The 25,038-nt window shown below is 36.1% G+C and overlaps 1 protein-coding gene across 1 annotated transcript in view; it reads left to right on the top strand.

Annotated features, from left to right (window-relative positions):
* YIPF4 (Yip1 domain family member 4) overlaps positions 1–24,324 on the top strand; it is a 32,314-nt gene extending 7,990 nt beyond the window's left edge. Inside the window, exons 2-6 of the mRNA XM_081590298.1 lie at positions 9,577–9,730; positions 11,626–11,797; positions 14,430–14,507; positions 19,806–19,919; positions 23,147–24,324. Of these exons, the coding sequence (XP_081446424.1) occupies positions 9,577–9,730; positions 11,626–11,797; positions 14,430–14,507; positions 19,806–19,919; positions 23,147–23,284 (656 nt within the window). The 3' untranslated portion in view covers positions 23,285–24,324. The remainder of the gene's footprint in view (positions 1–9,576; positions 9,731–11,625; positions 11,798–14,429; positions 14,508–19,805; positions 19,920–23,146) is intronic.
* The last annotated feature ends 714 nt before the right edge of the window (positions 24,325–25,038 follow it).

Below are 25,038 nucleotides of genomic sequence, written 5' to 3'. Positions count from 1 at the left end.
TTATGGTTATGTGGTATTCCATTTTATATATATACCACTTCTTTATCCATTCTTCTGTTGGTGGATGTTTCGGTCGTTACCATGTTTTGGCTATTGTGAATAGTGCTGCTATGACATAGGGGTGCATGAATCTTCTTGAATTATAGTTTTGTCCGCTACGTGCCCAGGAATGAGATTGCTGGATCATATAGTAATTCTATTTTTAGTTTTCTGAGGAAGCTTCACGTAGTAGCTGCACCAGGTTACATTCCTACAAACAGTATAGGAGGGTAACCTTTTCTCCACACCCTCCCCAACATTTGTTATTTGTGGACTTTTTAATGATGGCCATTCTGACCAGTGTGAAGTGGTACGTCATTGTAGTTTTGATTTGTATTTCTCTAATAATTGAGCATCTTTTCATGTGCCTGCTGGCCATCTGTATGTCTTCTTTGGAGAAATGTCTGTTAAGGTCTTCTGCCCATTTTTCAGTTGGGTTGTTTGTTTTTTTGTTGTTGAGTTGTGTGAGATGTTTGTATGTTTTGGAGATTAAGCCACTGTCAGTCACATCACCTGGAAATATTTTCTCCCATCTTTGGAATGATTTCTTATTCCTTCTCTGCTCATCCACTTACCTCTCATGCCAGATTCAGGGTCTGCTTCCACATAGCCCTCCTGACCCCCTCTTTGATAACTTAGGCCTCTTTACTCCTCTGGCACCTATGATCTGTTGGCAATAGGCATTGTCTTTTACCTAGGGAAGAGTGTGTTTCACAGTGCTAGTAGGATTTTCTATCATATTCAGCACTCTAAAAAGAAACCCTGTACTCATTTTCAGTTACTGTCCTTTCCCTCCCTGCGTTCCAGTCCCTGGCAACCACTAATCTACTTTCCTTTTTTTTTTTTGCTCCTAATCTACTTTCTGACTCTAGAGATTTGCCTATTGTTATTTCATGTAAATAGAATAATACAATATGTGACCTTTTGTGTCTTTTTTTTTTTCATTCAGCATAATGCTTTCAAGGTTTGTTCATGTTACAGTATGTATCAGTAACTCATTCCTTTTCTGGCTGAATAGTAGTCCATTGTTTGGGTATAGGATCAATTGGATTTTAAACTCTTTGAAGTGTCTTCTTTATATCACTCTCAGGGCTAATAGAAATAAGTAAGCCATAAATAGTTATTGGTGGATTACTTAACCAGTGTTGAAAATGAAGCAAGTACTAAAGAGAAAATGACTTAATGTTTGTGATATAGTTCCTCTTGCCAAAGTCCAGAAACTTGTCTCTAGTCTCTCTTTCACCTTCTCATGGTCAGTTGATCATCCAGTTTTTTCAGAATAGCTCCATTGCCTTAGTTCAAGTCCTTTCCGTTCCTCTTCTCTATTCTTCACTGACAATACTTCCTCCTCAACCTCTCCCCACTTAAATCAGTCCTCCATAGTGCAGCTAAGATTAGTTTACTATTGTTTAGTCGCTAAGTCATGTCCGACTCTGTGTGACCCCATGGACTGTAGCCTGCCAGGCTCCTCTGTTCATGGAACTTCCCAGACAAGAATACTGGAGTAAGTTGCCATTTCCTTCTCCAAGGACTGTTTACAGAGTGCAAATATAATTTTGATTATCTGCTTTATTAAAAGCCTCTAATGTCTCTTCCTTTTGTAAAAAAAATTTTATTTTTTTTGCCTGTGCTGGGTCTTTGTTGCTACAGGGGCTTTAGTTGCAGTGAGCGGAGGCTACTCTCTGGTTATGGTGCATGGGCTTCTCGTTGCAGTGGCTTCTCTTGGTGGGGCATGGGCTCAAGGGCACACGAGCTTCAGTAGTTGCTGCAAGTGGGCTCAGTAGTTGTGGCACATGGGCTTAGTTGCTCCACAGCATGTGGGATCTTCTTGGACCAGGGATCAAACCCATTTCCTGCTTTGGCAGGCGGATTCTTTACCACTGAGCCACCAGGAAAGCCCTAATGTCTTTTCTTGATATAGCTTCTTTTTTTTTTTTATTTAATACATTCCAGTTCATTAGATACATATTTTATTTTTCATGTTATTGCAGGTTACAGTGTTACCAAAATACACCGCAGAATTACAAAGGTCTTTCCTCCAGCTTTCAGTTTACATTCTTATTACTTTCTTTCAAGCTCTGTGCAGCTGTTTGCCCTTCCATTAATTAATTCATCCAACCTGCACACATTTGTTGGCTGCCTACTATGGACCAGGCACTGTAACAGGTATTGGAGTTAACGTGTTCAAAACAAAAGGACAACAAACACACTTAGCTTCTCCCATCAGAGAACTTAGAGACATTAACCAAATAATCACACAAATATATTATTGTAAACAATAAGTGCTGTGAAGGAAAAGCCAAGGGGACTATGAAAGGAATGTTATCTAGTCAGGGAAATCATGGAAAATTTCTTAAATAAGTATGCCTAAGAACTGAAGAATGGGTGGCATTTAATTATCTGAAGTTGGAGGAAACAACCAGGTACAAAGTCCCTAAGGTTAAAGGGATCTTGGTTCATTCACAAAACTGAGTGGCTTAATATGACTGGAGCATAGGGTCACGGTGGGGAGGGAGATAGGAAATTGTTCTGAAGAAGTAAATAGGGTGTGTGGAGATTATTAGATTTAGCTGAAAAAGCAATGGGAGGCCACTGAAGGATTTTAGACAGACAGTGAAAGATTTGCATTTAAGAAAGATTGTTCTGGCTATAGGTAATAATGGATTGAACGAAGAATAGGGAGACCAGTTAGCAGACCATTATAGTCACGTTGGCAGGAGATGATAGTTTGTACTAAATTGGTGCTGGTGGTAGAAATGGAGAAAAGTGGGCAGGTTCAAAAAATATTTAGAGATAAAAGTGATAGAATTTAGTGGTGGTTGAGTGGTATGGGAAGCATGTGAATGAAGGAAACTGTCAAGGATAAGCAGACTTCTTTCTGGTTTGCAATGCTGGATAGGATAGTGGTACTATTCACTGAAGTAAGAAGCTAGAGGAAGACTTTTTGGAATATTGAGTTTTAGATGCTTTTGAAATAGCTACAGTGTTAAGCTGACAATTGATTAAAGTCTACAGAAGAGAACTGGGCTCAGTATATTGCCTTTTGAGCTCAACTTCCTCAGTGTTTCTACCCCGTTATGGTCTGAATAGTTGTGTCCCCCAAAATTCATATGTTTAAATTCTAATGCCCAGTGATGATGTTAGGAAGTGCAGCCTTTGGGAGGTACTGAGATAATGAGGATGGAGCTCTCCTGAATGAGATTTGTGCTCTTGTAAAAAAGATTCTAGAGCTCCCTACCCGCTTCTGCCATGTGGATGCACAAGGAGAAGTCAGCCAGCTAAAAGAGAGCCCTTATCTGAACATGCTGACACCTTGACTTTAGACTTCCAACCTGCAGGATTGTGAGAAACAAATTTCTATTGTTTACAAACCACAGTCTATGGTATTTTGTTATAGCAGCCTAAACAGACTAAGACAGTCCTATATAAAAACAATACAACTCTTAGGACATGATTGTGATCAGTAATTTGCAGACATAATGATGCAGTAATTTTTGTATTAATATGCTCTTTTTGAGTAAACAGTAATTTTCTGTTAATCTATTAAGGTAACTATTTAGCCTACTTTGTGTGATATTCTCCCTCTCCAGAAAAGATATCACCTCTAATACAATTTAGTAGTGTTGATAGAGGAATCTTTAGTTTTTCTTTTTTGAAAATTTCTTACTTGATTTTTAAAAACATTATATCTATGTAGGTATTATCACAAACATCATTTATACAATATGCTCATGAAACACAGTATATGATATATAATGGGTGCAAGAATTAGCTTTTTTTTCTTGTTTGAAAATTGAAAATGACTTTTTAGTCAACCTTTCTTGGAGAGGAAAAAAAGGTAGTTATGCAAGATTTACCTTTTTAAAAAATTGACATTTACTTTCTTAAATTTTAAATTTGTAAGGTATCAGACAAATCTAAAATGTGGTAAAATTACATAGAACTGTATGCACATATAGGGCTTCCCTGGTGCCTCAGTGGTAAAGGATCTGCCTGCCAGTGCTGATGATGTGGGTTTGATCCCTGGGTCAGGAAGATCCCCTGGAGAAGAAAATGGCAACCCACTCTAGTATTCTTTCCTGGGAAATCCCATGGACAGAGGAGCCTAGTGGCAAAAGTCCGACTTGCAAAAAAGTTGGCCATGACTTATCAACTAAACAGCAACAATAAATAAACACATATACAAACACAAATAAGTGTGCTTTAAACTGGTAAAATCTGAATAAGTTCTATTGACTGTATCAATGTCAGTGTCCTGGTTTTGATAGTATATGTAATGGTACCATTGGGGGAAAACAGGGTGAAGGGTACATAAGACCTTTCTGCAACTTCCTGTGAATCTATAATTATTTCAAAGTAAGATTAAAAGACTCATAAAGCAAATAAAATAAATTTCTTTTAAATAACTGATTTATCTAAACAGAAACGTGGTACACTGGAGAAGGGAATGAATGGCAAACCACTTCAGCATTTTTGCCTTGAGAACCCCATGAACAATATGAAAAGGCTGATATACACTGAAAGATGAACTCCCCAGGTTGGTAGGTGCCCAGTACGCTACTGGAGAAGAGTGGAGAAATAGCTCTAGAGGGAATAAAGAGTCTGAGCCAAAGCAGAAACAGTACCCAGTTGTGGATGTGTTTGGTGGTGAAAGTAAAGTCTGATGCTATAGAGAGCAGTATTGCATAGGAACCCGGAATGTTAGGTTCATGAATGAATTGGTCAAACAGAAGATGGTAAGCATGAACATTGACATTTTAGAAATCAGTGAACTAAAATGGGCCGGAATGGGTGAATTTAATTCAGATGACCATTATATCTACTACTATGGTCAAGAATCCCTTAGAAGAAATGGAGTAGCCCTCATAGTCAACAAAAAGAGTCCGAAATGCAGTACTTGGGTGCAGTCTTTTTTTCTGGGGTCACAAAGAGTCGGATACAACTGAGTGACGGAACAACAACAACTGGTTTGTGCCAAGATGAGATTTAATTTTTCTAAAGGTAGGTTCAGGAGATTTAATTTCTTTTAATTAACATTATGTGCAATATGAAAATTAACTAGTAGTATCAAATAGTAAGAGCTTCCCTGGTGGCTGAAACGGTAAAGCGTCTGCCTGCAATGCGGGAGACCTGGGTTCAATCCCTGGGTCGGGAAGGTCCCCTGGAGAAGGGAATGGCAACCCACTCCAGTACTCTTGCCTCAAATAGTAAATCAAATAGTAAAGCTATTAAAATCATAAACCAAAATGATATGAATAAAAATATTACCTAAGACATAATTTTATACAAGGCTTTAAAATTTTTTTCTTATGGAGTAACATAATCAAGCTCCAATATAGGTCTGTTGTTGTGTCCCTAAGTTGTGCCCAACTGTTTGCCACCCCATGGCCTGTAGCCCGCTAGCCTTTCTGTCTGTGGGATTTCCAAGGCAAGAGTAATGGAGTGGTTCCCATTTCCTTCTCCAGGGCATCTTCCTAATCCAGGGATCGAACCTTTCTCCTGCATTACAGGCGGATTCTTTAGCACTGAGCTACTTGGGAAGTCTAGCTATTATAAAACCATTATGTACTTGCTTGGTTTCTTGAGCTCTTTCATTGGACTATATATGCATTAAAATGTTTTTATAACTAAAATGGAACAGTGGAATTTATCCCTTAAGTGTGAAACATGTGCTTGTTTTATTTTGCTGCACAGATAGTCCATTCTGGTTTAGATTTAAGCTCATATGGATTTCATTTCATTTTCATTCAAATAAAATGAAGTAATTTTTTGTCCTTGCTCTTGTTGCTTGTTAAGCAAGAAAATGCTTTTCACGTATATAAGAAGTTGGCAAGTACCAATAAAATGTTCATGTTCATTGCAGTTTACTCTTCTTTCATAAAATTAGAACTTTTGTAGGGGTAGATCAGCAGTAAATTTCATCTTGAGTATACCATCATACTACACTGACCAAATTCTTCAAAGTAAAGTTCTCAGGCTGAGTAGAAGATTCAGAGATGAGATTCCTCAACCCAGCTTGGATTGAATTGAAAAGGAGGGAGAATTACCATTAAGTTTTGTTCTGCCATTTTTCTAGGTGGCTTTCAATAAAATTTGAAATGTATTGATACTCTTCACTCTGAGCCCAGACAAGTAAAGGAAACATTTTTGAGATTTCTTTCAAAGATTATTTCCTCTTAAATCCACTTATGTTTATCATTATCCTTGTTGTTTTTTTACTTAGAAAATGACAAGAATGTTATAGTGTAGTAAGAGAGAATTTGGGCTTCCCAGGTGGCTCAATGGTAAGGAATCTGCCTTCCAAGCAGGAGACACAGGTTCGATCCCTGGGCTGGGAAGATCCTTTGGAGAAGGAAATGGCACCCACTCCTGTATTCTTGGCTGGGAAATCCCATGGACAGAGGAGCCTGATGGGCTACAGTCCATGGGGTTGCAAAGAGTCGGGCATGACTTAGCGACTAAGTAACAACAACAAAGAAAGAATTTAAAATGAGTGTATTATAATTCTGGTAGATGTGCTCAGTCACTCAGTTGAGTCCAACTCTTTGCAGCCCCATGGGCTGTAGTCCGCCACGCTCCTATGCCCATGGAATTTTCCAGACAAGAATACTGGAATGGGGTGCCATTTCCTACTTCAGGGGGTCTTCCAGAACCCATGTCCCTGTGTATCCTGCATTGGCAGGCATATTCTTTACCACTAGTGCCACCTGGGAAGCCCTATAATTCTGGATACCTATGCTGGAGTTGATGATCAAGCTAGCTTGTTTCTATTCTGGTTTAATGCAGGACAACTGTGCTCCTGGAGTGATTTGGAATATTTCTCATTGTATTCCGATGTTGTTTTTTATGTGCTAGCTTGCTCACGTTTTAGGATAACTACTGAGTTTTGGTTTTTTTTTAACTTTTCTATTACTTTTTTTGTACTCACATTTACTTGTATTTTTGGGAGAACTAAATGATGTGTCAAACTGCTGTTTCTAGCGTTGTCCTGTATGTGTTCATGATGTTTTTCTTCATTGCCTAGAATGGAAAACACTACCAAATTGTAAGCTAAAGGTGCCTTTTTGAGGCTCTGCATCCATGCTATGAAAAACTACTAAACAATACAATTCTTTCTCACAGTACTCCTTAGGTCTAGGATTTATATATCTTTTTTTTCGTTTATATTAAGGACTTGAAGTGCAGTCTTTCCAAGAGGCCAGGAAACAGTTGTTAAGGTCCTTTCCTGTCTCATATTCCAAAACCTTTCATGTCACTGTTGTACTAATGACTTCCTGATCTAGATCTTCCTCTTGTTAAAGCAAAAAAAAAAAAAAAGCACTCTTTGTACCTGTTGGAAGTAGAATTTTAGTTAAGTTTCAACTCTTTCATCTTTATCTCAGAGTAAGATGAAGCAGAAATAATTTGAGAGAGTATTTTAATCATAAGAGTCTATGGCAGCATCCACAGAGACTATTTTTTAAGCCTAAGCAGGGAAGGACAGTGCATTCAAAAGTACTTGGATTTTATCTCTAGCTGAATAAACTCCCATTTAAAAGCTTCTTAGAGTCATATAATGTTAAACATGGAAAGAACTTTGAATAGGAAACTGGAGACCAGAAGCATTAATAATTTGCTATATTAATTAGTAGCTAAGTTAGAACTTAGCTTCAGAATACGAACTTTATTATAATTAATTGCAGGAGTTGTCAGAACCAGACAATTGCAGGAATTGTCAGAACCAGAAATATCATGAATGCATGAAATATATGTAGATGTACAGAATATGTGTTCATCAACTTTTTATGTAATTGTTAAGTCTTCTGGTCAACAGTAGGCTATTAGTTAAGTTTTGGGGGAGTCAGAATTATACATGTATCTTTGATGGAAGGTGGCACCCATAATCCCCACAGTGTTCCCATAATTGAGCCCCTCAGTGATTAAAGTTTAAGTCAGATTTTTTTAATAGCATTTTTCAAAAGCTAACCTAGAAAATTTAGGGTAATGTGCAAAATTAAGCTCTTCTTTTTACTGTATATGATCTCCAGGGAAGGAGAGTCTGTGTTGAGTGTTCTGGCTTGCTGTTGCCAAAATTGTTTTCTGATGGACCACTCCAGTCTTGTGACTAGGTAGCAGCATTGATGGTTGTTTACTAGTGCATATTGTTTGGTCCTACAAATGTGTTTTTCAGTTAATTTATGACCTCAAGCAAGTCCTTCACTATTCCCATTTTTTTTCACCAGAACACGTGATATATGTACTGCTGTGACTATCTGTAACCTCTGAGGTACTGGTACAGACTGTGAATGGATTTATTTTGTAATGGGGATAAACAGGATCTCTTCACTGCTTTTTAGAATTTACCCGAGTTGCCAAACTAAAGATAAATGATGTAATTATATAAAGAAAAAAAGTTAGCTGAAATATCAGGGAACTCTTACTACTTAGATTTATCCAGAACTAAGCATTAATATATAAAGCACTTAGCATAGATAGTTGATGATTTTTAAAAAAGAATATTAACAAATACATGAAAAAGTAGGAGAAATTATCTGTGGTTTTCCTTTAGCAAATAATAATATCTGTTGGTTTGCATATATAAATATGTAGTGCCTTTAAAAAGAATTTATGCAGTCACTTTGTTCTGAAGCACATAATGTACATAATAATGAAGGAAATTCAAAATGACATCCTGTTGGGAATTCCCTAGTAGTCCAGTGATTAGGACTTGATGTTTTTTCTTCCAGGGCCAGGGTTCATTCTCTGGTAGGGGAACTAAGATTCTACAAGCCTTGAAGTGTGGCCAAAACCAAACTAACCAATGTACCAAACAAAACGAAAAAAAAATTATATCCTGTAATATATTTTTTATATATCTTCCACTTAAAATTTAAAGTTAGACAGTTAACAAGTGTAGATTCTGGTACAAGGTTAGCTAATTAGATGTGAAATCTTTCATGTGTCTTCACTACTCTGATTTTCGTTTTCCTGTAACAATAAAAGTGGTTTTTAGGTATCTGTTGGTGAAAAAACAAATTCAACTGAGTAACTTTTAAAGATTTTATTGCTTTATTCAATGATTCATGAATTGGGCAGCATCCCATTTAGCAGATAGAAAGGAGCTTTGAGGGGCTGTACAAAATGAAAGACTTTAAGCAGAAGGAAGCAGGGAAAGGAAGTTGTACTAGCTGGAAGTGGGTTAGTTATGGCAAAGTCACTTTCCTTTAGGAGATTGCAGGGTCTTTCAGGCAGATTACCTCACTCATGATGACCAGGTGATTTCTGACTCACTAGTTTTAAGATTCTGTTTCTGGGAGAAGCCAAAACTGTAATTAATTTTTGGTTGGGGACACGGGATTTAGCATAAGTGACCTCCATTTTGTGTTTGTTGTCTTGTTTTTAATACTGTCAACTATAAAATATGAATATTGTATGCACTAGCAGGTGTTCATACTTAGAGATCTTCAAGTGATAATTTTTTAGTTGAATATTTGCTTATGTTGGTTAGGATTCACACATTTTACCTTGATTTATAGTTTTGTCCTCTTTTCTCCTAAGATCTCAGTGGTTCAATAGCACCTCCAGATGTCAAGTTAAACCTTGGTGGAGATTTTATCAAAGAATCTACAGCCAGTACATTTCTGAGACAAAGAGGATATGGCTGGCTTTTGGAAGTTGAAGATGATGACCCTGAAGATAACAAGCCACTCCTGTATGTAAAAATAATATATATTTTTTGGATTTTAGAGCTGGTCTGTGAAATGATTATATTCTTTCATATTATTTAAGACAGGTATGGAAAACCTTAACCTTTTTGGTCAAAAGTTTTAGCTATTTTCAATTTTGCTAGTACATTTGACCCTTGAACAACTGAGGTTTGAACTGTGTAGGTCTACTTATACATGGATTATTTTCAGCACTTGTATTGGAACAATTTTTTGAGATTTGCAATAGTGCAGAAAACATGCAGAGGAACTGTGCAGCCTAGAAATATCATGAATGCATAAAATACAGATGTGCAGAATATGTGTTAATCAACTTTTTATGTAATTGCTAAGTCTTCTGGTCAACAATAGGCTATTAGTAGTTAAGTTTTGGGGGAGTCAAAATTATACATGTATCTTTGATGGAGGGTGGCACCCATAATCCCCACATTATTCAAGGTCACCTATAATTAGTAAAACTGGAATAATGAAATAATATTTTTAACTCATTGAAAGTTCAGTTTAAGACAAATTAAGAATTCCAAAAAGATTACCTCTCCAAACTCTCTCCCATATAGCAATTCTGGAGCTAACCTTGGGAGGACTACAGGGATACTTTCACCTTCTTCATACTTGAAGATTTTTAAGCAATTATGTATCCCTTGAGCTTCCCAGGTGGTGCTAGTAGTAAAGAACTCGCTTGCCAATTGCAGGAGACAGAAGAGGACACCCATTTGATCCTTAGGTTGGGAAGATACCCTGGAGGAGGGCATGGCAACTCACTCCAGTTTTCTTGCCTGGAGAATCCCATGGACAGAGGAGCCTGGCGGGCTACAGTCTATAGGGTCGCAGAGTCAGACATGACTGAAGCAACTTAGCACATGTAAAGAATCAATAGCATGCACATGTATCACTTAGGGGGAAAAAGTGAAGAATTTAACAGTTTGGAAAGAAGAACCTGCTGCTGCTGCTAAGTCGCTTCAGTCGTGTCCGAATCTGTGTGACCCCACAGATGGCAGCCTACCAGGCTCATCCATCCCTAGGGTTCTCCAGGCAAGAATACTGGAGTGGTTGCCATTTCCCTCTCCAGTGTATGCATGCATGCTAAGTTGCTTCAGTTGTGTCAGACTCTATGCAATCCTATGGACAGCAGCCTACCAGGCTTCTCTGTCCACGAGATTCTCTTGACAAGAATACTGGAGTGGGTTGCCATTTCCTTCTTCCCTAAGAAGAACCTATAGCATTGTAAAATCAAAGCATTACCAGGTTATTCTCTGTAGTAATTATTGATAGATCAAGTACTAAAAACATTCTGTTTCTTAATGTTAATATACTGAATTTCATCAAATCTAAGATGTTATAGATGATGAGATGCAGTTATTTTACATTTATTAATAAAAGAGAAAAAGAGGCTAAGACAGCATAAAACTAGAATATTAAAGGGCTATCTTGTCTCCTTAGTGTAAGGATAAATGAGAAATGATCAACCATGCAAAAAGAGAAACCAAGGAAGTTTGCTTGTCTGTCTGGCACTGGGTGAAGTGTTGGAAGAAACCTATGACAAGATAGAATTGCAGTCTGTGGTCCCAAAAAGTCTCAAGAGAAGAATTTTATTTAAAGTCTCAAATTGGTAGTGCCTCCAGGAGACTGGCAAAAGCAGATCTCGCAAGCTCTTAGCCTCACACCAGATTGACAACAGTTATTAAGACACCGGCTATTGTGAGATGTATCCCAACTTTAGAGATGTTGAAAATGTACATCTTGGAAATGTACATCAAATGCAAATGTTTTGTTGACCTGTGGAGACTGTACTGTTATATTTAAACTTTTCTTAAATTCTTCTACAACTGTCTCAATATTCAAAAGTATGTGCCTTCTAAGAATTCTTATTTTAAAATTATAGGGAAGAATTGGATATTGATCTAAAGGATATTTACTACAAAATTCGATGTGTTTTGATGCCGATGCCATCACTTGGTTTTAATAGACAAGTGGTGAGAGACAATCCTGACTTCTGGGGTCCTCTGGCTGTTGTTCTTTTCTTTTCCATGATATCATTATATGGACAGTTTAGGGTAAGTACATCTTTCTTTACACAAATTCTAAATAGTTCAAGAGTTTTAAAATTTGAAATAACAAATATTAATTGTAGTACTTCATTATGTTTGAAAAATGCTTTAGCTTTACCCATTATTTCTCACTTGTTCGTCCCTACAACTGTTCTTAAATAAGTGGGAGGTTCCTGGATTAATGGCTTCCAAACTATTCTATATCGTCATTCACATGAAAAGTATTAGTATTTGTATGACAAGTGGATAAGTGGTTGGGAGTGTTCCCAGCTGCCCATGCCCTTTCTGGTTTTCCATAAGAATAAAGAATTGAAAACAACAATACTCAACGTTTTTACCTTTTATTCATTTTTAGTTCTGTTTTTTAAAATAAACTTTTTAATGATGACAGGAATTCCATCAGTATTTGTTTTTACATAATACTATGTCCCATTTTCAGAGGCTTTTATCTGTATCATCAAAACACAGCATAGACACATCACTCCCTCATCTTTAGTTTAAGGCTTTAGGGGAGTAAAAAATAATTCTATATCACAGAGTGATTTGGAAATAAATTAGTTTCCTTTTGTTCTATAACACATTTCTGTAAGTTTAGTGACTTAAAACAATGCAGATTTATTCTTTGACAGTTCTTAAAGTCAGAAATCCAAGTTGAGTGTTAAAGGGCTAGAATCAAAATGTCAGCAGGGCTGGTTCCTCTGGAGGCTCCAGGACAGTCTGTTGCTTGCCTCTTTCCCAGTCAGAGGCTGCAACATTCTTTGACTTTTGGTTGCATCACTGTAATCTCCATTGTCACATTGTCTTCTCTACTGTAGTCAGATATCCTTCTGCCTCCTTTCCTAAAGGACATTTGTGATTAAATTTGCGCTTACTTGATAATTCAGAGTATTCTCTCCATAGCAAGATCCTCAATGTTATGTAACACTAGTCCTATTAATATTTACCTTGGATCAGTTTATACCAAGTATTCTGTTGCAGACAAGGACCATTGAAGAAGTTGAATGGGGGTTCTGGTCTCCTGCCTACCACTAACCCTTCATGTAGAGCATCTCTAAGTGAATTTTATCTATATAATCTTTCATTTGAATGCAGGGTTCTAAGGCTAAAAACAGAAAATTCTTACCTCCATTGAATGTTGCTTAATTTGAATTTGTTTAATATTTTCTCATGCTGGATTAAGGTAATACATTTTTGGCAAGAATATCACAGAAGTGACATCGTGCGCTTCTCTACATACTATCAGGCATTACATGATACTGATATGTCTTATTACTAGTGCTATTATTGTTGATCACTTGGTAAGGCAAGGGGATGGTATCTGCCCAATTCCTCCACTGTAAAGTTGCTATTTTTCCCTTTTTAATATAATAAATGTCTTGTGGAGATACTTTGTGACTATGCAAGTACTCTGTTTCTCATCAAATTTTAGCCCACTAATTTTAGCATCTATTGATGGATCTTTCTTGCAATAATTATTACTATATTGTTTACCGAATATGATTTTCCTTCTTTCTTCCATATGTATTAATTAGTGTTCTCTTTGGAACAGCTATTCTTTCTTTGTTATTACTTATTTATTTATCTTTGTCAGTATGGACAGATATTTATTTTACTTTGTGGACTATAATCCAGTATAATCATGTATTTGATTGCTTAGATTGTTGCAGTTTTAGCTATCGGAAGCTCCTTCAGGTTAGCTTTGGTATCCTTTTGACATAGTCCCATCTTTTTTTGAGTGCTTCCTTTCTTCTTGACTCCACAGTGCATTCTGGGCTCATCTTTCATTTTCCCTGTCCCAGCCTTGAAATCAGTCATTTCTCTAGGGAGTCCTACTTCCTTTTATAGGGGAATATTTAGAAACCAGTAAATATCTGGGCTTCCCAGATTGCATTAGTGGTAAAGACTCCACCTGCCAGTGCAGGGGATGTAAGAGACATGGGTTCAATCCCTGTGTCAGGAAGATCCCCTGGAAAAGGAAATGGCAACTCATTCCAGTATTCTTGTCTGGAAAATCCAATGGACAGTAGAACCTGGTGGGCTACAAGTCCATGGGGTTGCAAAAAATCTGACATGACTAAGGACACACATCATGTACCATAACTGGGCAGTTAGTCTTCTTACCTTGCTACTGGGTATCTTTATTTCTAGACCCTCTCAAGCAGACAGAACTTGGAAATACATGCATGTATCATTATTATGTCAAGTCTCAGGAGTTAAAATTGTATGAAGTGTTGTCTACATTCTATTACTTGGATAAATGTGTAATTAATATAAATTTTAGAGACCTCCTGAGATTAGTAACTTGTTTCATGGATAAATTTACCATGTGGAATGCTATAAAGCAGGAGTTGAGAGTCAACACTTTGCTCTCTTTTTGCAGTCATCTTTTATCATAGATCCTAAAATACTGAGGTTTCCTTAAGTGACTGATCATTGCTAAATTTTCAGTTTGGATGTAAAATTATATTACATATTATATTCTTATTAGGTTTTGGGAAGATGCCTGGGAACCCAAACTTCCTATGACCTAAAGTCAGTGATACCAAAATATCTTATATGGTAGAGAATTGAGCTCATGGGAAATTTTCAGCTTATTTGGTAACACAGATATTAATTGCATGAATTTTTTTCTCTTAAGGTGGTCTCATGGATTATAACCATTTGGATATTTGGTTCACTAACGATTTTCTTACTGGCTAGAGTTCTTGGTGGAGAAGTAAGTAGTTAATTTTGAAAATAGTCTTTGTTTTTTATGGTAAGCTTTATTTTTGATATTGCAGATACTATTAGTAACTATGTTTGTTGTAATTGTTTGTTGCCCCAGAACTGCTTTTAATTTATGCTGCTTCTTTCAAGGTGACCTACATATTAGTATTATGCATACTCTGTAAATATTATGAGAAAGAAGAAAGAAAAAATCCTATTTCATTTATAAATAACTTAGAGCTTTATAGGGAAGCATACAATTTATTCTCTGTTTAGTCCTCAAACTTTTGATCTCAGGTCCATAGAGCTTATTGCCAAATTCAGTCTTAAACTGAAGAAAGTAGAGAAAACCACTGGACCATTCAGGTATGCCCTAAATCAAATCCCTTACGATTATATGGTGGAAGCGAGAAATAGATTTAAGGGACTAGATCTGATTGATAGAGTGCCTGATGAACTATGGACGGAGGTTCGTGACATTGTTCAGGAGACAGGGATCAAGACCATCCCCAAGAAAAAGAAATGCAGAAAAGCAAAATGGCTGTCTGAGAAGGGCCTACAAATAGCTGTGAAAAGAAGAGAAGCAAAAAGGAACGATATACCCATTTGAATGGAGAGTTCCAAAGAACAGCAAGGAGAGATAAGAAAGCCTTCCTCAGTGATCAATGCAAGAGATAGAGGAAAATAATAGAATGGGAAAGACTAAAATCTCGTTAAGAAAATTAGAGATACCAAGGGAACATTTCATACAAAGATGGGCTCAATAAATGACAGAAATGGTATGGACCTAACAGAAGAGGAAGATATTAAGAAGAGATGGCAAGAATACACAGAACTGTACAAAAAAGATCTTCACAACCCAGATAATCACAATGGTGTGATCTCTCACCTAGAGCCAGACATCCTGGAATGTGAAGTCAAGTGGGCCTTAGGAAGCATCACTAGGAGCAAAGCTAGTGGAGGTGATGGAATTCCAGTTGAGCTATTTCAAATCCTCAAAGGTGATGCTGTGAAAGTGCTGCACTCAATATGCCAGCAAATTTGGAAAACTCAGCAGTGGCCACAGGACTGGAAAAGGTCAGTTTTCACTCCAATCCCAAAGAAAGGCAATGCCAAATTATGCTCAAACTACCACACAATTGCACTCATCTCACACGCTAGTAAAGTAATGCTCAAAGTTCTCCAAGCCAGGCTTCAGCAATACGTGAACCATGAACTTCCAGATGTTCAAGCTGGTTTTAGAAAATGCAGAGGAACCAGAGATCAAATTGCCAACATCCGCTGGATCATCGAAAAAGCAAGAGTGTTCCAGAAGAACATCTACTTCTGCTTTATTGACTATGCCAAAGTCTTTGACTTTGTGGATCACAATAAACTGTGGAAAATTCTGAAAGAGATGGGAATACCACACCACCTGACCTGCCTCTTGAGAAACCTGTATGCATGTCAGGAAGCAACAGAACTGGACATGGAACAGCATACTGGTTCCAAATAGGAAAAGGAGTACATCAAGGCTATATGTTGTCACCCTGCTTATTTCGCTTATATGCAGAGTATATCATGAGAAACACAGGGCTGGATGAAGCACAAGCTGGAGTCAAGATTGCCGGGAGAAATATCAATAACCTCAGATATGCAGATGACACCACCATTATGGCAGAAAGCGAAGAAGTAGTAAGAGCCTCTTGATGAAAGTGAAAGAGGAGAGTGAAAAAGTTGGTTTAAAGCTCAACATTCAGAAAACTAAGATCATGGCATCCGGTCCCATCACTTCATGGGAAATAGATGGGGAAACAGTGGCTAACTTTCTCTTTTTGGGCTCCAAAATCACTGTGGATGGTGACTGCAGCCATGAAATTAAAAGACGCTTGCTCCTTGGAAGGAAAGTTTTGAGCAACCTAGACAGCATGTTAAAAAGCAGAGCCATTACTGGCATCACTAGCCATTACTGCCAGCAAAGGTCTGTCTAGTCAAGGCTATGGTTTTTCCAGTGGTCATGTATGGATGTGAGAGTTGGACTATAAAGAAAGCTGAGTGCCGAAAAATTGATGCTTTTGAACTGTGGTGTTGGAGAAGACTCTTGAGAGTCCCTTGGACTATAAGGAGATCCAACCAGTCCATCCTAAAGGAGATCAGTCCTGAATATTCATTGGAAGGACTGATGTTGAAGCTGAAACTCCGGTACTTTGGCCACCCGATACAAAGAGCTGACTCATTTGAAAAGATCCTGATGCTGCGAAAGATTGAAGGCAGGAGGAGAAGGGGAAGACAGAGGATGAGATGGTTAGATGGCCTCAATGATTCAATGGACATATGCTGTGCTTAGTCGTTCAGTCGTGTCTGACTCTTTGCGACCCCATGGACAGGCTCTTCTGTTCATGAGGATTCTCCAGGCAAGAATACTGGAGTGGGTTGCCATTTCCTGCTCCAGGGGATCTTCCCGAGCCAAGGATCGAACCCATGTCTCTGGAGTCTCCTACAGTGGCAGGCAGATTCTTTACCACTGCACCACCTGGACATGAATTTGGGTAAACTGTGGGAGTTGGTGATGGACAGGTAGGCCTGGAGTACTGCAGTCCATGGAGTCTCAAAGAGTCGGACACGACTGAGCGACTGAATTGAACTGAACCATAGAGCTTAATGTAGGTTGTATTTACCAATGTTTATCATGGGGACTTCCCTGGTGGTCCAGTGGTTTAGATGCCACACTTCCACTGCAGGGGATGTGAGTTCAGTCCCTGGTCAGGGAATAAACATGCCTCATTTTGTGACCAAAAAAGTTAAAGCAAACAAAATTACCATGTTAGAAATAAAAATTTTAAATGTGTGTTTATTCATTTAAAACTAAAAGCAAATCAAATATATTTTAACATAAAAATGTATTTTAAAGAAAACCTTTTTAAAATAAATTGAGGAAAAGGCATTGTTAGCCATTCTTGCAAGTAGCTTTAATATCTGGGTTAGTGGAATCCAATTCTGATATCTGCTTTCTGCATTCAACTGGTACATGATATATCAGTTTGGTTCAAGTATATATAAAAAATAAGGCCTCATACAGGTATATAATTTGAAAATGAGGGGTATTTTAACACATTTTTTGGATGATTGTGGTTATTCTATTCTGATACTACATTAACACTGAAGAGATAATAGTTTTTTGTTTTGATTTTTTTGGTCTCTTGTTAATATTTATAATTTGCCAAAAATCAGACATGTTGTCTGACCTATACCATCACTTTTTTTCAATTAATTAATTTATTTTAATTGGAGGATAATTACTTTACAATATTGTGATAGTTTTGCCATACGTCAACACGAATCGGCCACAGTTCTACATGTGTCCCTCCCATCCTAAACACCCCCTCCACATCCCTCCCTGCCCTGTCCTTCTGGGTATTCCCAGAGCACCAGCTTTGGGTGCCCTCAACAGGAAATAGTTTCTTAAAGGTTTTTTGTGAGGAATCTCAAACCATATTAGTGAACTTTTTATATTCTTTTTCATTGAAATTCATTTTGAATGGATCTTTTTACCTATGCATGGTCATCTAGAGAACACTAGTTCACTGAGGTTTGCAGAACTTCCAAATGTTGACACGTTTTATTCTATAATATCAGAAAACCACATTCATTAAGATCACTACCTATCTCAGCAGAAAATGTCAAGATTACAGTGTTGGATGTAAGTTTACCAAAATTCTACTTTTTGCTTGAGAGGTAGCATTTAGTAATTTGGAAGAAATACTGTGAGTTGTTTTTCTTGAAGCAGCAGGCTCGTTTCATTCATTTTCAGTCATGTGGCCTGTCAGTACCTAACTGTGAGTAATTACAGTTGTATTCATTTGTTCTTTCACGTGAGAGTGGCGTTCCACGGATAAAGCGTCCAATTTAGCTCTTAAGCGATTGTGCAAGTGCTTTCCTTGGGATAACCATTGAATCAAGGTACTTCGCATTTTGTTACACAGAATATTAAAAAGACATATTCAAAGGTTGAGGCTTAATAAAATCAGTCATTTTAACTGCTTCATTAAGGACGTTTTTAAGTGAAACAGGAGGGTTTTTTCTTTCTTTTCTGTGTATGGTAGTAAAGAACATAGTTACTATTAGTACAGTTCATACCACCTTGGCATAATAAAGCAGCATGTTTTATCCATTGCTTTTGTTCTATTAGTATCAATATCAACCTAATTTAAAAAGGCAGATAATGTTTTATCACTATTATAAAAAATAGTTTTGATGTCCAGTCTTTTAGAAGAGTCTCCTGGACCCCTAGAATACCATGGGCCACACCTGGAGAATCATTGCCCCATTAAATTAGGCTTTATGAATTACTGTAAACCTAGGAATTGTAACACTCTGGGATTCAGCTGTTTGTGGAGAGAGTAAAGCAGAAGGGATGCCAGGCAAAATTATCATATGGGTGCTGACTCATATTAGGCTTCCTCTATGAACATTGAATGCTAAATGTCTAACTCTTGAGCCTTTTTCTCACACTTGGGAGAAAAGTCTCCAAGTCGGATTCTTAAGCTCTTGTTCTGCTACTTTCCAGTTTCCAAAATTAAGTTGCTGTTGTTCCATCTTCTCGCCTCCTGTTTATGCCTCTTACTTACAAAAAGGAGTTTCTTTTTTCTCTTCCCTTTTAGTGGAGTTTCGAGAGGGAATGGTATCAGATATGTGTTCAGTTCACCATCTTAAACCTACAACTCTTGTATAAGTTTAGAGTAACATTTATCTGTGTAACTTTTTTACTCTGCTTATGGAAATTTAAAATAATTTTAACTGGGACTTAAAATGACATTCGTTTGTGTATTATGAAGACAGGTATCACTAATTGTTTTGGTAATTTAAGACTTGTTGACTCACACAGGGGCTCTGTATTAACCTAGAGGGGTGGGATGGGAAGGGAGATGGTAGGGAAGTTCGGGATGGAGGGGACATATGTACACCTGTGGCTGATTCATGTTGTTTGAGGTTTGACAGAAAACAACAAAATTCTGTAAAGCAATTATCCTTCAACTAAAAGCTAAATAAATTAAAAAAAAAAAGACTGTTGTTGAGGAAATTAAAAGACCTAGATCTTACTTTGAATTGTAACCAGCTAGCTGTGTCTTTCCTGAACCAAGACCTTTGTCTCTCTGAGACTCAGTTTCTTCGTAATGGGGATAGTATTACTACTACTACATGATACTTTTATGATTTTCTTAATTCTCATGTTTATGTAAGTACAACAAAGTATATATTATGTTTAATAGTGGTTAAAATAATTAACTTGATTTTTATGATATTTATTTAAAATTTTGAAAATTCACAGGTTGCGTATGGCCAAGTTCTTGGAGTTATAGGATATTCATTACTTCCTCTCATTGTAATAGCCCCTATACTTTTGGTGATTGGATCATTTGAAGTCGTGTCTACACTTATAAAAGTAAGTAGTGTGTGTTATAAAAAGTAGTTTACTGTTTTCCAGTCAGGAAAGTCTACAATTGCCCCTGCATATCCATGGGAGATTGGTTCCAGAATCGCCGCCCCCACCACCACCATAGACAAGAAAATCTTCAGATGTTCAAGTCCCCGGTATAAAATTATGTAGTCTTTACATATAACCTATGCAAATCCTTCCATCTACTTTAAATCATCTCCAGATTACTTATGATACCTAATACAATATAAATTGTTGTCTGTAGTCCAGCATACTCAGGTTTGGCTTTTTGAAACTTTCTGAAATTTTTTTTTTCCCCCAAATATTTTCAGTCCACAGTTGGTTGAATCTGTGGATGCAGAACCCACAGGTAATAAGAATTGACTGCACTAGTTTTCTGGCTAAAGAATCTTGTAATCTATAACTGTTTGTATCAAGCAGTTAGTAGTATTTTGGAACAGTGACCTTACTCACTGATTTTACCAATTGTATATATTTTGCCCTTTTAATTGCCAGAAATGATAATGTATATCTAGGGTGGAATAAAGAACAAAGAGCAAATCTGGCCTCAGGATATTACACTCAGAAGATTTTTTTATTTAATGTTAAAAGTTTCTTTTCTATGCTTATAAGATGAATTCATTATATTTATTTGAAATTCCACTGGATGTTTATTTAATAATTGTTACTCCTATTTGAATAGTAAATTACTGATCGAGTAAGATACATGTAGTTCTAATAAACTGACTTTTCTTTGTTGCAGAAATCAGGACTTCTTTATGCTGTGTTAAACTTATTAACAATGTACCCACTTTAAACATTTACTGATAATATTAAACACTATTAATGAATAGTGATATAGCAGATTTTGGTATTAATTTTGAACCACTTTGGAAAAAATAAATAACTACTTTCACACATGTATGTATATTACACAGTGAATGTAATTTTTTTCTTTATGGAAAATAGAACTTCTTAAGACCACCACTTTCAATACTAGAACTACCATTATGTAGTCTCCATATTAGAGTATTTAAGTGCTCGAGTATTTAAGTAGACTCAGTCAAGTAGAGTTACTTTTATGACTTGTGGTTTCACTTAAAGTTTATTACTAATTCCAGTGTAAGAGAAATTATTCCTTTTAGAATTGAGTAACTCCAGGCTAACACTGACATATAAGCCTTGGATATTGAGAAGAGTTGGATTTTAGAACCAGTCAGTTCTGAATTCAAATCCTGGTTTTGCCTCTTACTGTCCACCTGGGGGAGATATCTTTTCTTACTCTCCTCTGCAAAATGGAAACTTAGCAACTACTTTTTCAGATTTGTTATGAAGATTTTGAAGAATAAATAATGACTAGTATACTGCTTGACACACAGTAGGCACTCATGCAGTAGCTGTTATTATTATAAATATGAAACAAATAGTTTGAGAACATCTTTGTATGTTTCAACTGTTGGAACACTCTAAAAACCAAGAAGAAGCACTTTCATTCCTCTAATACTAATTTTTTTTTAAATTATCATTATTAGTGCTTAGGTTGAAAGTCTTGCAGTGCAGAAGCTAGCCCCACCCACGCTGGCATTTAATTATTTAGTCTTAGTGAACATACCACTTTACTGAGTCATTCAGGATCACTGCCTATGTGTTGTTTTACTTGGGTTAAAGATTGTTTGAATGCTTCTGAGACTATTCCCAAAATTGCTAAAACTGTGTCCTCTGGTTATTTTTAGTCATCGAGTTCAGCTGAAAATTGGTCTTTAAATATTCTTCATACAATAGAAGAGTTTTTTTATATCATTAAAATTTTAGGATAAAAATTTTGTGAACTTTAGATTTTTGTTTGCCACATTTCTTTCCCTAATCACTTAAATCTTCTTTGTGTAGCGATCTGTTTTGCATGTTTCTTGTTTTAGTCCAAAGTCTGTTGAGAAATAATGAAATAATAATGAAAGAATGAAATGAACAAATAATGAGAACTCTCACCCTTTAACCTCTAGCATTGGAATGCAGTTTACAAGCACTAATTTTTTTTTTTAACATTAAATCTCTGTAATTTTACCAATCTTAACCATTTATTCACAGCAAACATTTAATCATCATGTACAAATGGAATTTGATTATAATTTTATTTATTTCTCTATACTTTTTTGTAAGATTAAAATATCTTGTATTTTCTGTTGCATTTAGTTTTAAAAGTGCAGTAGAAAATTGGATCATCTCAAATAATTTTCAGTCAATCTGCCAGTATTTATTTTTTACCTCTGTACTAGTGATTCTCAGTTGATGGCAGTTTTGCCCCCCAGGGATGTTTGGCAATGTCTGGAGACATTTTTGCGTGTCACAGATGGGGAGGGATGGGGTGGCACTAGTATATAGTGGCTAGAAGCCAGGGATACTGCTAAACATCCTACAGTGCACAGCACAACTTCCCACAACAATTATCCAGCCCAGAAATTTGATTAGTGCAAGGTTGAGAAACCCTGCTCTGCCAAGTGTTTCTATCATAATTTCCCTGATTTCTATCCTTGAAGTTATTCTCTCATTTTATTCTATAAAATGCCTTCAGTGACTACATTAAGAAGTATTACATAAATTTCTAGTGGATATAATTTAAAATTAAGTAGGTGCATAGTCAGAATACTCTAAAGCAAAATGTTACATTTTTCCTCCTTCCCTTGTAACACTATGTTTCTACCTAGTCCTGGGAAAATGACTTGATACTTACAAGTATTGTGTGAAATTTTCACTTAATCTGTTTTTCTACTTCCTGGAAGAAAATAATATTTTCTACAGAATCAGTTAGTTTTCTTAGGAAACAAATATCATTCAGCATCTCATCCCAGTAATAGTTTTTCCAAAAGTTGCCTTGTCTTAAATCATCCAAGACACTTGTTAAAATGACTGATAATTAGATCCTTCTCCCGTTAGCGATTCTGATTAAGGAGAACCAGAATGAATCCCAGGAAGCTAATAGTCACCCCAGGTGATTCTTATAATTAGACAAGTTTGATAACGTAAAACCTAAGTCATTTCCAGATGTTAAGGAACAGAGCAAGGAAGAATATTCTTAATAAGTTTTCAACATTCTCAATAAGTTTTGCTGTTTCTCTAATTGGTTGCCAGGGTTGTTTTAAAAAAAATACTGCAAATGTTATTTTTACTCTATGATACTCAAAATGTTAATTGACTTGCTAATATGCTGCCTTTTGTCTTTTTTTTTTTTTTTTAAGCTCTTTGGTGTGTTTTGGGCTGCCTACAGTGCTGCTTCATTGTTAGTGGGTGAAGAATTCAAGACCAAAAAGCCTCTCCTGATTTATCCAATCTTTTTATTATACATTTATTTTTTGTCCTTATATACTGGGGTGTGATCTAAGTCATATATAAGTAGAAAAAGACAATGTTACATTTCTGTATAGGCTGGAAATTCTTGCTTGAGGATATTAAAAAAACCCTGTTGATGGTAAAATTTTACATGTTCAGATGTAAAGGCAGTTTCAGGTCTTTTTAAAACATTTTTTTTTTTGTATTTAATTAAGCAATTGCAGTTATCTGAATATTTTTGGTCAGAATTCTGAATTCTGTTTGATTCTTCATATTCCAGTGAATAAAATATAAAAGCATTGTGTTTTTAAGATTGTGTCAATATTCACCTAAAAGTCTGTGCCAAAAGCACCTGGAATGGTAATTATATTTCACTTGAAGGGTAAATATAATAACGTTCTGATGATCTAAAAGTGCAATTTTTTCCTTTAAAGAGTTTTCTCCTGCATTGCAGATCCTGTAGATATATATTTATATTTATACATATATATTTATGAAGTAATTCTTATTCACAAAATATATTTCTGAATAGCCTAAAAATTAAGATATTTTAAATCCAGTGCTTACACTTTCTTTAATTTGGCCTTTATTCTTTTAATTTATGAAATTAAATTTGCTCTTAAATTATATATAATTTTTAAAGTCTCGTACATGCTTCTGGTAGTATGTCCTTAGTAAGAATTCCTTTTTTTTGAAATTTTTTATTGCAAGATATTTGCTTTACAATATTGTGCTGGTTTCTGCCATACATCAGAATTCTTAATAATAACAACTAAAACTAATTATAACAGTTGCTGATGTAGATTTGGTTTGTTTGGGTGTGCTTTTTTTTTTACAAACCACTTTGAATGTCTAAACATCTGACTTAAAGTTTCTGCTTATGGAATTTGATGGATATGGCATTTATTAAAACTGTCAGTATGTAGAAAAACAATAATATTTATAGCATCAGTAAATATTTTTAAGTGGCACTTCTAAGACATAAAAGTTGCCGAAAAGAGACCTTTAGAGTCTTGTGGTCCCGAGCAATGTTATATGAAGTAGAAAAAAAATAAAATGATTCCCAGCTGTGTGTTTTGTTTTATAACACCTTGTCTTGTATTACTTGATATTTTAACAAGTATCAGATACTCTTTAACAAATATACAATATTTGCCAAGCGAGATACTAAGAAATTCCAACTAGTGAAATTTTATGCAAATAATTTCATAGACTCTAGATGTACCTTTAATTAATATTAGTTTGTAAAGTAGGTGAAATATTTGATATCCATAAAATACCAAATGCCTAATAACTATTAGCAAATTATTATATTATCTTTTCTGGTCTCAGCTGGAAGAATTAACTGCTGTCTTCAATATGATAACGTGGCCACTTCTTGGGATATGTTCCTTGAGCAACCTAATGTGTCAGGAAATATCCAGCAACTCTGAAATAAGCCTACAAATTAGCAAGATATCAAGCCCATCTCTCATTCTTTTCTCTTCTCCCCCACCTAAAATAGAAAAAAAAAAACCCAAAAACTTGAAGCTGCAGAAGTGAGAAGTATAGAGCTACCTTTAGGCCAGAATAATGTGGAAAAATTACATGATGCTGATTATTTAAACAAGCTTAGGAAAACAGACTATAAACAACAGAGGGATAAAACTTCTAAAACCTAAAATCATATGGAATAGTAAGGAAGGATCTATAGCTACGGAAGTAGCAACTACAAAGCAAACGTTTGTCATACTTTAGGGGTTTCTGAGATCAATACTTTGTTTTGGTAGATTATTATATTTGATCATAGTGCTGACCCTGG

This window comes from Giraffa tippelskirchi, chromosome 4, assembly GCF_054371585.1.
Source record: "Giraffa tippelskirchi isolate mGirTip1 chromosome 4, T2T-mGirTip1v1.2.pri, whole genome shotgun sequence".
NCBI lineage: Eukaryota > Metazoa > Chordata > Mammalia > Artiodactyla > Giraffidae > Giraffa > Giraffa tippelskirchi.
Note: the sequence above shows the minus strand (reverse complement) of the source record. Positions and strands in the feature narration are given on the sequence as shown.